This window comes from Physeter macrocephalus, chromosome 20, assembly GCF_002837175.3.
Source record: "Physeter macrocephalus isolate SW-GA chromosome 20, ASM283717v5, whole genome shotgun sequence".
Classification (NCBI taxonomy): Eukaryota; Metazoa; Chordata; class Mammalia; order Artiodactyla; family Physeteridae; genus Physeter; species Physeter macrocephalus.
In genome coordinates, this window is record NC_041233.1 from 115,460,054 (window position 1) to 115,472,162 (window position 12,109).

General features: G+C 34.7%; 1 protein-coding gene and 1 long non-coding RNA gene across 13 annotated transcripts in view; one reads left to right on the plus strand and one right to left on the minus strand.

The window, feature by feature from the left end:
* Positions 1-10,629, minus strand: part of LOC114484501 (uncharacterized) — a 39,760-nt gene extending 29,131 nt beyond the window's left edge. The window contains exons 1-2 of the long non-coding RNA XR_003677486.2: positions 10,136-10,629; positions 1,536-1,753 (exon numbers count right to left, since the gene is read on the minus strand). This is a non-coding gene — a long non-coding RNA (uncharacterized lncRNA). The remainder of the gene's footprint in view (positions 1-1,535; positions 1,754-10,135) is intronic.
* Positions 1-12,109, plus strand: part of WDR17 (WD repeat domain 17) — a 97,695-nt gene that overhangs the window by 58,009 nt on the left and 27,577 nt on the right. For all 12 annotated transcript variants that reach the window (XM_055080917.1, XM_028481170.2, XM_028481161.2 and 9 more), the window contains 5 exons: positions 133-301; positions 2,859-2,950; positions 5,382-5,464; positions 7,182-7,268; positions 10,647-10,811. In XM_055080917.1, the coding sequence (XP_054936892.1) occupies positions 133-301; positions 2,859-2,950; positions 5,382-5,464; positions 7,182-7,268; positions 10,647-10,811 (596 nt within the window). The remainder of the gene's footprint in view (positions 1-132; positions 302-2,858; positions 2,951-5,381; positions 5,465-7,181; positions 7,269-10,646; positions 10,812-12,109) is intronic.

Genomic DNA, 12,109 nt, shown 5'->3' on the forward strand with positions numbered 1-12,109 from the left:
GTCATCATAATTCTATGAGTCTACGAACTTCTGTTCTCGTGATCATTGAGCCTCTGTGTAAATTAGAACACAGCCCTGCTGAGGACTGCATTTTGTACGGGTTTGTTCTGTTTTTTTACGCTGCATTCCTAGGGTCACGTGGAAACTATCTTTGACTGCAAATTCAAACCTGATGATCCCAATCTTTTAGCAACAGCTTCATTTGACGGCACGATAAAAGTCTGGGATATAAACACACTGACGGCAGTGTACACTTCCCCAGGGAATGAAGGGGTTATTTATTCCCTTTCATGGGCTCCAGGTAGGAAGTATTTCATTAAAATCAGGAATACAATTACATGACTTTCCTAACTTTTCTTTTCATTTGTGTTATCTTCTTCCTCACGGTGCCATCTTACTCCAAATGATTGTGGAGGCAGATTAGCACCAACATAGCTGTTGGTGCAGTTTCTGTGGGTTTTAGAATAGACTACCTGCACAAGCGCGTTGATTCCTGGGCCCTTCTTTATATAGAAAAGCCCCAGTAAATCAGGATGATACTGACCCATCTAATTTTAGCTGCATTTGTGTAGATATGCCTATAAAGGTGTCGTGTATTTTACGTTATAGAAGTTTTCCTTAAAATTTTTATGTGAATCAAATATATGAAAACAAAACATGTACTTTCTAAAAATTATAATACCTGTCTTTCTCTGATACATCTGTTTTGTGAATATGAATGATTATATATCATCACAGTTTAATTGTGAGCAGTGATTCTATATAAACTCCGCTTTTGTAATATTGAAGAACTTTTATGCTATAATAGGGTCTTTTCTTTGATCTCAGAATGATGCTACCTTTATACCTTCCTGTACGGAAAAAAGAGATGTCCTATGAAACCTCTGACATTTTCTCCCAAAACATTTTCTCCCAGCAATAAATAATTTTACACACCTAAAATGAATTTTTCACTTTATAAACTATGTAGAATGCTTTACTTATTTGTCCTAATACTAACATATTAATTTAAAACCCACTTATAACCAAGACGTAGCTTATTTTTTAGCTTATCTCCTTGTGCACAGAGATTTTTAGCCCTGAGTATATGGGCTGTCAGGGTTTTGATGTCTTCAGAGAATTTGGGAATCTCTTGGAATTTTATGCATAATTTTTAGCATAAGTGTGCAAGTTCCTATATCTGTCAAAGATTATCATAGCTATCAGATTTTCAGAGAAGTCCATGATACAAAAAAGGTAAAGAACTACTGTTTTTGTATCCCTTATCTCCTACCGCGAGGAGAAGATCTAGAAGAAGGTTTTACTTCCAAGTCTTAATGACAGCAGCTGTTCTCTGAAGCAGAACATACTTAGTGCCATTATAGATCCAAAGCTAATTGGAAAAAAATGTTACTTCACTAATTAAGAAGTAAGGAACAAAAAGAAGTAGCACTCTTTTCTGCTCCCTTCTTTACCTCCATCTTCATTTTACTTTCGACTGTGAGAGCCAACATTTATTAAAGAGGATCTGAGGTCAGAGAGGTTGAGTAACTTACCCAGATTTTATACGCAGGGAGTAGTGGTGAGGTCAAGATGTGAACCCTTGTCAGTTTGATGGTTAAGCCTGTGCTCTTAGTCATTGTGATTTGCGTCCTCACAGCAGGGCCTGCTGGGCTGAGATACAGGAATCAGGCCGCCAGCGCAGTGACACTGTAACAGCGATGAGCTGATCGTTCTTCCTTCTACAAAGCTTATTCAGGTCTCAAACCTAAAGCTTGAATAGAAATTGTGACTGTGAAAACCATTGGTTCAAATCATAACACAGAAGGCCCAATCTTACTTCAAGTTTATTTCACTCTCTACACTGAGAATTTGCCTTAAGAAAATAAAAATGTTGGAAAATGGAAATTCTGCCATTTTTGGCAACGTGATTACTGATGAATCACTACTGTGAGGTAAATGTGATGAAACTTAAAAGAGTAGCAAAGGTTGACACTGGATGGAAGTAGAGTAGGTTATATATAGATGATTGCAAAATTTCCTTTACTTTTAGAGTAGATATCACAGGAAAATTTTTAGAAGTGCATATAAATATGGAAATTTTCCCCCAATAATTTTAGAGCACTAAAAGGATAGCAGAATGAAAACCCTAGAAAGAAATGGTGAGGGCTTTTCTTTTAGTATTTATAGTCATTTATCACAAAATAATTCCTCCATATTTTTACTCCTAGGAGGCAGATAACAGCTATTTCTTTCTTCTAATGGAGGAAACCTCTTCTTTGACTGCCTTGCAAAAAATTCAAGACCATCTACTAACTTAGCTGCAGTTCGATTTTAACAGATTTTTTTCACTTCTTAAAAACAAAGAGTATTGTTTATGTCTTTGATGGAGAAAATGAATTTTTTCATGTGTCCTGCTTAGAGAAATACTTTCCTAACCATTAAAAAAATTACTAGATGGTCAGAAAAATGTAAATACTGACTGGATATGTAATAATATTGAGGAATTTTTGATAATTTTTCTATTTGTGATTGTAGTAGTTTGGTCATGTTAATAAAAGATTTCCTGTATTTTAGACATCCATCCTCAAGTATTTATTGATGAAAGAATACAATGTTAGAGATTTGCTCCAAAGAAATCCAGTAGGGGGCTATAGACAGAATAAGATTGACCATATTTTGATAATTGTTGAAATTGTATGATGGGTTCATGCATTATACTGTTCTTTCTATATTTGCATACATTTGATAATTTTCATTATTTTAAAAAAAGAGCCACTTTGCAAGCTCAAGTCTTACTTTTTCAAAAATTACATTTTTGGAAAGAATTACATTTGTGGCAAACATTTCATATAATGTCTAACAAATTGTTTCCTAAGGTGATTTAAATTGTATTGCTGGAGCAACTTCTCGAAATGGTGCTTTTATTTGGGATATTAAAAAGGGCAAAATCGTACAACGATTTAATGAGGTAAGATGTATTTATTGCTAGTCAAATAACATAATGGCTTATATGGCTTCACGTTTTTTAAATGCTTTCCTCTCTTAATTTATTAGTTAGTCACCAGGTGGCATTGTAGTCTTTTAATTAGAAGAAAATCCAAGAGGACATGCACGTGCTAAAATGAATTCTGAAAAATGTAGCTGAGTCTAAGATATAAAAATTCACCTGAAGTTGCATTAGAGGTTCAAAGGAATTTTGGGTCACTTTCCACAAAATTGTCTAGGCAAGTATTCAAAAGTTGGAAAAAGACTAAACTCAAAACAAGACCCAAATTGTAGTCCCAATTTTGTCACTGATAAGCTCTTGACGTAGAGAGGTTAATTTTATTGCCTTGAACCTGATTGTTCATTTATTTATTTATTTTTTAACATCTTTATTGGAGTATAATTGCTTTACAATGGTATGTTAGTTTCTGCTTTATAACAAAGTGAATCAGTTATACATATACATATGTCTCCATATCTCTTCTGATTGTTCATTTATAAGATGGTGAAGTTGGATTATATAATTTCTTAGGTTTCCTTCCAAGTCTCAAATTCCATTTTTCCATGACAAGTTCTAAAAGCTCCCCTCTTCCTATTTGTAGTGTCACAGATTGTACTTTTCCTTCTGCTTGGAGTTAAATTGTCATCTCATATTTCCCTGAGTTCTGTTAACATTTTGTAAACACGTATGCTCTCGTTATACAGTATGTTAGCTGTGAATGGAGGGAAATGTGAACAGCATCTAGGATTGTCTCTCACTCTCTTGAAATTTCATTCATTTCAAACGATTACTGTTGAAGTTTATTAAACATATAACTTACTTGATAATTATTTATATATCGAGGCTTTCAAACCATTTATACAAGACTGTTCTCTCTCTGAAAATCAAGTAGCGTTGATCTTCCAGGGGTTACAGAAGTTATGTGACAAATGCAGAGCCTTAGGGAAACATCACCAACCACCAGTGTGCAATTCTGCTCTCAAAAGAGGAAACTTTGGCAAAGAACTACAGTTCATGCTTCCCTTTCTCTACTTAACAACAATGCTCTCAGTTCAGCACTCCCCCAACCCACCTTCTGCCCTCCCCATCTCCAGAACGATGCGTATCCCATAATAAGTAAGGATATAAGAAGAAAAGATGAACCTGGAAAAGAAACTTTTGACCTAATTCAAGAATCTTATCCTTGGATGTCAGATCTGTCGATTTCTTCTTCTAGCATCTTGGCGTCCTGTCAACTAAGTATCGTCCTCTTAGCGCTCGGCAGGTGCAACCTGATTGCAGGAGCCCAGCCCTGAGCATCAGGGACGTCTCTCACGTCCATTTATGTCTTTCCCAGCTCCAATTGCATAGTTAAGACCAATATCGAAACCGCTTACATCTAGGATAATAAATGTGGGGAAAATGAACACTACCAGCTTCAGTTAACTAAATTACACATGCCTCACAAAATAAAATGCAGGACGTGAGGGAGCCCTAAGTGCCCCGTTCACGGGGACGGACACAGCTGATGGAGGACCTCCCCTCCTTCAACTGAGTGAGTGTAGAGACTACCTCCATGCTTGTGTTCATCTTTATAAACCTGCCCACCTTGACCCCCCAAGAAAGGTAAAAATAGCAAACTGGAGACCACCTTAGTAAAACAGCCTTAAAGCTCCAGATAAAAAGTCACTTTATTCTTCCCTTAAGAGCAGCCACGATTTAAGTGCTATATAAAACTGAAATGTTTTAAACAAAATTTGGAAATGGATTGGTTGCAACCTTTATTCACCCATTACCTAGTTGATGAATGACATTCCTATGTATAAAATATATTCGTTGTGTTTTTAAAAATTCTCATCATACCAGCTGTGACCGTATTCCTTTACCCTTTCCCAGTCCAAGAAAACAGATAAATATAGAGTACAGGTAAATACAGAGTGATTTGTTATAATAATAACCTTAAGCCTTCTGTTTCATAAAAATAAAATTTTGAAATTTAGAAGAACAATCAATAATAACAGCTGCTTGCAGCATCTCTTATACTGTAGTTTTAGGAGCCTAACTGGGTTAGAAAGCAGATAGATAACTATCTTCATCTCCAGAAGGGCTGTTACAGCAAAAGGTATTAAGCTATTAAGCAGAGCTTAATTCTACAGGTGGCTGAGGAAGCAGATTCTGGGTCTTTACCAGTGTCCACAAAAAGGAAATAGAGCCACCCATTTATGTCTTAAAACAATGGTTTTTTTTCTTAAGTGTTGACAGCATTACACATTCTTTAAAGTATGTATTCAGCTTTCTGCTGTTGACAATAGTGTCTCTGTAGCATCATCTAGAGCAAGTTCCTAATAGAAAAGTAATATTAGAAGAAGTAAATAAATAAGAGGAAAAAGGGGTGAATTATTTCTTATTGATAGGTATTTTACATTTTTTGAAGCATGGAAAAAATGGAATATTCTGCATTGCCTGGAGTCATAGAGATTCCAAAAGAATAGCAACCTGCAGTGGTGATGGTTCCTGGTAAGTACTATGTATGAAATTACACTGTTTATAAAAGATACATTTGGTAATATCAATTGTATCATGTTAGCACACACATTAAAATATTCGATGAGATTCCATTTGTACAGCTCTACCTACTATCATAAATATTATTTATAAGCCCGCATAGGCACATGCTACATTGCTATGATAGATCAGTAATAAATAACAATGCAATGATGTTTAAAAATAAACAAACCACTAATTCTTTCTAAATGAAAATACTACTCGAATTTTAACTAAAGTACTGTGACTTGCCTCAAAGAAACTTAAAGGACTTTCACAGAGTCTAATTTTCATCACATTTTGAGGGAGTGGTATTTCAGTTTTGCAAGTGATTAAAGAGGTATCAAGTGCTCTAGAAACTTGTTCACAGTAGGTGTTATTTAAAAAAGGATAAAAAGGCTTTGTGAAGAGGAATAAGATCATGCCTGTGGGAAATGCCTATTTTTAGAAAGTGACTAACTTCTCAGAAATATGTGCTTTCTTAATTCTGTTGAGTCCCAGGAAAAAGTAGGCTTCCAAGAAGTATATGTAAGGGAAGCATTGCCTTTGAGTTAAAAAAAAAATGTTTTTAATCCAGTGGTGCTACCCTGTAGCTCTAGGTATTGTCATCTTTGACAGGTAGTATAAGCACCTATGGTTGTTGAGAAGTAGAAAGGTTATCTCCTCTTAGGTTTTGCTATACCCAGCCCCAGATCTTCTCATCCTCACTTTTTAATTTCAGTGGAAAATACAGTAGTTATGGAAACCAAAGTTCTTTACCAAGAAGTTAAAATTTTCAGAAACAACAGTTAGTGATTTTTTTCCCTTGAAAATGACTATTTGCTAATTGATACATACCAAAATACGAAAGATGTATGTAACAGTTTTTTGACTAGGTGATACGTGATTAGCTTTACCATATATTGTCAGGGCTTTTATCTTATTTGATAAATATTTGATAAAGCTGTTATCTTATTTGATAAATACCACAGCCAATGACTAAATATTTGGAAGCGTAGGTCACCACCACTCTCCAGTAACCTCAAAAGTTTTGGTGGGCCTAGTGATGTTTTAAAAGGGTCTTTTCCAAAGACTTTTAAAACTTGGCAATACGTTAATTTATACACAGCTTTGTGTCCCTAATGGAATCAATAGCCTTTGCACTATGGTAATATAATAGGAGGGTATTAGAGCTACTTTTGTTTTTGCAGTGAAAGTATATAGGATCTGTTTTGGGAGAAGGGGTCCTCTGAATTTCTAGTTGTATCACTTAAAATATGCCACGAAAATATTATATGTCTTGCAGTTGGTGTAATAGTGCATGCAACCAACACTATAAATGAGTTGTTTTAAACATACATTTTGAGCTGTTAAAATTTGAAGCTGAAATCTAATGAATATGTTTTAAAATATATGTATTAAACTATGTATTTCCCTCATTAAAAATATAAGAAATAGTTTCTAAATAAAAATGTATCTCCTTTAAATTGGTTTCAGTGGGTTACCATAATTAATACGATGTGATATAAATATCCTTACTCATAATTGGTAATATTATTTACACAGTACTTTTAAATGTTCCTTGTGCTTTGCAGACAAGGTCTCTTTCCTAAAACACTTATGTTCGAATTTTACAGTTCTGGCTTTCTTCCCTTGAATGATGTATTTAGACCATTGTAATTTTCTATTAATATATTATACTTAATTTCAGTATTATTCGAACAGTTGATGGGAAAGTACTACACAAATACAAACATCCAGCTGCAGTGTTTGGTTGTGACTGGAGCCAAAACAACAGGTAAGTATTTTTTCGGGAAATAAGTAATAATTACATTTCAGAGATTTTGAATAGCCATAAAGTTTAATGTTATTTCCATAGGTAATATTCATGACTCTTTTTAGGTAATATTCCCTTTGCCTAGCCTTGTAATTGCATGTGTAACCGTCTGTTTTTATTCCATGAGGTTTTTTTATATGATTTAGAAATACTGATTTCCTACTTTCAAGCTATTTCCTGCTGCTTTAAGGAAAAGCATATGACTAACTAAGGAAACATGGAAATCAGTCCAATCTGTGTGTGTCTTCTGAGAAGCGTGGCCCTTTCTCTGAACCCTTTTTAGGAATCTGTGCAATGGTATTTTGTTCCCCGTGACTTTCCATTGCCTCCACCTAATGCAAATGCCACGGCCTTGGGTGATTTCCCATGACACGGAACTTAGAATGGTTTTGAAAGGTCAACCTTGCTTAAGAGCCTGGCATTCAAGATCAGCTTAGATTTAAAAATTAATCCAAGTCAAACCTCCACTAAAATTGATCCTTTAAGCCACTGCACTTCCAAGAATCTTGTGTTTCAAACCTCTCTTTGATGGGATATAAATTATATTTAAAAATTCAAACTTTCTTTAAATATTGTGAAAGCAATGTGAATTATGCTTTTCCATATTAGAGTCGTAAAATATACATACTGAAATATTAAAACCTTATTACACTGTGTTCTGAGTCAAATCACATATTATACAAAATGATGGATCTATGACTTTCTTCCAGTAAATATAGAAGCATTTATTACACAGTTACAGGTTCTTTTAAAAAAAAATTTTTTTTAATGTGGACCATTTTTAAAATCTTTATTGAATTTATTACAATATTGCTTCTGCTTTATGTTTTGGGTTTTTTGGCCCCGAGGTATGTGGGATCTTAGCTCCCCGACCGGGGATCGAACCCATACCCACTGCATTGGAAGGCGAAGTCTTCCCCGGTTAGAGGCTCTAAAATGAGCTCGTGACCAGCTCTTCCACAGTATTTCCCGTCTCAGTGGCCTGAAAATGCAAACAGCAAACTGCTAAAGCCCAAATCCTTGACCTCCTCTTTTAGACCTTATCATCTCTCAATTTTCACTTCCAGCCAGCCATCAATTCCTGTCATATCCTGCATCTAAATATCCTTCTTTACCCAACCATCCCTCCAGCGACTAAACTCATGACATTTGTCTGTTTTGGGACTTCTGCAAAAGTCTTCTATTCCAGAATTCACACCTTTCGTCACCACTTCCTCTCTCTGTGTTCTCTAGGTTGCTGTCAGAGTGAGCGTTTAAAACTGCAGATGTGAGCACGGCATTCTCCTGCTTAAATCCTTCAACAGTTTCCCATTGATCTTGGGATAATGTGCAGAATCTCAGCCAGTCCCACAAGGGAGTCCCTGTATAATCCCATTCCTTTGTACTTTAGTATCACATTACAAGCCTTGCTCCCCTTGCAAGTGGCTTTCGATTTCTTGAACCAGCCAGCTCATTTTCACCCCAAGGCTTTCACTCCTGTTTCCCCTTCCATCTAAGATTCTACTTCCCATCCCACCCCATACAACTCCTCTCAACCCGGGCCGGATATAAGTGACTTCTCCCTGTCCTTCAGCTCTCAGCTCAAAAAACCACTTTTGGAGAAAAGTCTTCCCTGAGCCCCATATTAGGTAAATTTCCCCATGGTATAATAAGCCTTGGGTGCACTTAACATCATAAAATTAAGTTTTATTTGTGAATTGGCTGCTTCATCCTGTAAAATGTAAGCTCCATGAGATCAGCAGTGGTTATCTATTTTTAGCAGTATATTCTTAGCAAAACACTGTACTTCTGACCCTCACTATGCCTTGAAAAAAACAGATGTTTAATAAATATTTGTTGAATATAAAAATGAGTAGAATTACCTTGCATATGATCAACAGAACAGTTCCACGTTCTTATTTCTGTTTTATAGGGTTAATAAGAATTTGACCGGTAGGAAAAAAAATTAGAAATTAATGCAGTATGCCTTGTTGGTTAAGAAAACTTTTTTTTAAAAAAAGTCGTTGTGTTTACCACGAAGCATACCTAATAAATTTCATCTTTCATTTTAAAATTTCACTTTTATTTTAAAAAATCTTTTCTAAATGTTCTAATTTCTGTATTTATATTCCACTTAGCATCCTAGGAGATAAGTGAAAAACACCTTGAAATTATAAAAGTTTATTCATAAGATATTTCTGAATTTATAATTTGGATATCTGTGTGTACCTTCTTTGAATATTTTTTCATTTCTAAGATTTTATCTTTATGTATCTGCATAGACATATATACAGAAATATGCTCGTGTATACGTGTAAATGTTTGTATTATGCAAAATATATTTTCCCACATAGAGGAGCGGGCTGTTTATCAGTGGGCCTTGGGCACATGTAATCTACACATTTATAGATTTGCATGCAGTTTACAAACTGGTGTATTTCTGCATGTAAGTTTAAATAAATATAGGTATTACAACCCATGTGACAAAAATCAACAATTTGAAGTTTGGAGAAGGTTTTGATAACAGCTGGGTCCAAAACGTGTAACTTCCCCTCTTTACCTTTAAAGCCTGGGGACTGTTTATACGGTTGTTAATGTTCCTCGGGCAGACTGTTCTGGCTGGTACCTGATGCCACAGGTCTGCCTAGTACTCGAATTCCATTGGGAACAGTATTCCAGGCATGACGGCTAGGGTACAAATAGTTGCTTAGCTATCTCACTCTCTTAGAGATAATGAGCCAAGATCATTAAAAGATCAGATCCACATATTATATTCCCAGAGGATTCTGTTGGATCAAACAGTTAAGCATCTCACCAAAGAGAACTGGAAAACCAGGAATGTGACTTACTGTCAGATGAGACGACCCTGGTTCTGCGGGGAGCTTTCCTAGCACACTTCTGGGGGAAACGTTGCTATTTATATCCCTACCACAGCAAAATTTACCAACGGTCAGGGCATGTAGTAATTAATAACGTGTCTACCAGCAGTTAAGCAAATCTCAATCACTGACCGTTCAGGACCCTTCTTAAGACCCAATAGTTGCAAAATATAAAGGTCTGAGAAATACTAACGTTACGAATCTGGACATCTTGAAAAAGAATGTAGATAAATAACTGTACCATTATCTCTCATAAATAAAATAAAAACACAACTGATTGAAAGGAAACATTGAGAAACTCTTTCTGTACTAGAGCAGTTGCTGTAAATGATGTTTTTACTTATGTAAGTTTTTAGTGTAACTTCATTAAGGAAGCAAAAAATTCTCGTTTTAGAAGTTAGAACTGTGTGCATTTAAAAACTATCAGTAACAAATAATATCCAACTTTTTATTTTTTAATGTGCCGTGGGTGATATTTCAGAGACATGATAGCCACTGGCTGTGAAGACAAAAATGTTCGTGTCTATTATGTGGCCACCAGTTCCGATCAACCACTGAAAGTGTTTAGTGGGCATACAGAGAAAGTGTTCCATGTTAGGTGGTCTCCTCTGAGGGAGGGAATTCTTTGCAGTGGCTCTGATGATGGGTATGTATTTTTGGATTCTAATTTTCTAGTCCTAAAAATCATAAGCTTGTAATTTTCTAGAAATGTACTTATTTATATGATCCAACGTGTATGTGGAACTATTTTAAATATGTACTTAACAAGTAGGCAGTTAACAAGTATCTAATTGCATCCAACTAAAAGTAAATTAAATTTTTCCATACTTAGCATCTTATTCATGATTTCTATTTCCTTATTTATTGTACTTGCAATAGATGCTTATTTCTCTCTTATTAGGAACAAAGTTAACAGAAATCTGTTGGGAAAGGGAAAAACATCTGAAACAATAAACCTTTGTAAAATGTAGAGATGAGTTTATTTTTAATAATGTTCCCATATTTAATGTGGAAAACAGCTGTACTCTGTTTTCATTAAGAATGGAATAAAAGAAGATGATTATATATGTTAGCATGAAAAGAAGATATTTTAGAAATGAGTGACTTAACATTTTTTTCTGAGTTTATGAAAGTTTCTGAAATCTTGTCTATATTTTATATCCAGACAAGATACATTTGCATGGTACAGTTTGAGCTGTTTGAATATGAGATAAATTTAGGTAAGAAAAATCTTACTTGGCGCAAGTAAAAGTTGTAGGATATAGTAACCACATTATCCTGTCCTGGTATAAAGGGGAAAAAGAAGAAAGGAGTCTTTTTATATATAGCAGAAAGAGATATGACTTAAGAAATAAAATATGTGGTATGTTTTTTAATAGTGTAATATAACCTTTGGAGTATTAATATTTTGATATTTTTCAGGTTTATGTAAATCTTTAACTAAAAGATTATTGTGAATTGTCCAAGCAGAGTTGGCATTTGGAGGCCTTAAATTGATTTTGAGTTCAAATTGTCCTTCAGTAACATTTGTACTCTACACAATCAGTAGATTCAAGTAATATTATGAACCCATTTATATTTAAATTTTGTACTTGATCTGAGAGTGATTCCACAGACTAAGAAACTTATTTAACTGACAAACACATGAAGTGTTTCCTGTATTGATAAAAGCACAGATACAAGTTGATTTTTCAAATAATACCCATCATCATACATGCTGTATTTTCATGTTATACAAATAATTTGAGAGCTCTTAAATTTTTGTATACATGTTGTTAGTCATATTTTTCTTTGGCTTTATCTACTCTGGATATTGTATGTTAAGAAAGCAATTTTTTAAACACATAAACTGTGAAATCATATATTTAGTATCAGGGGTTAATGACCAGTAAAAGTAAAGAAAAAATATTGCAATAGGATGGCTCTAGCCTAGTTAATTATTCA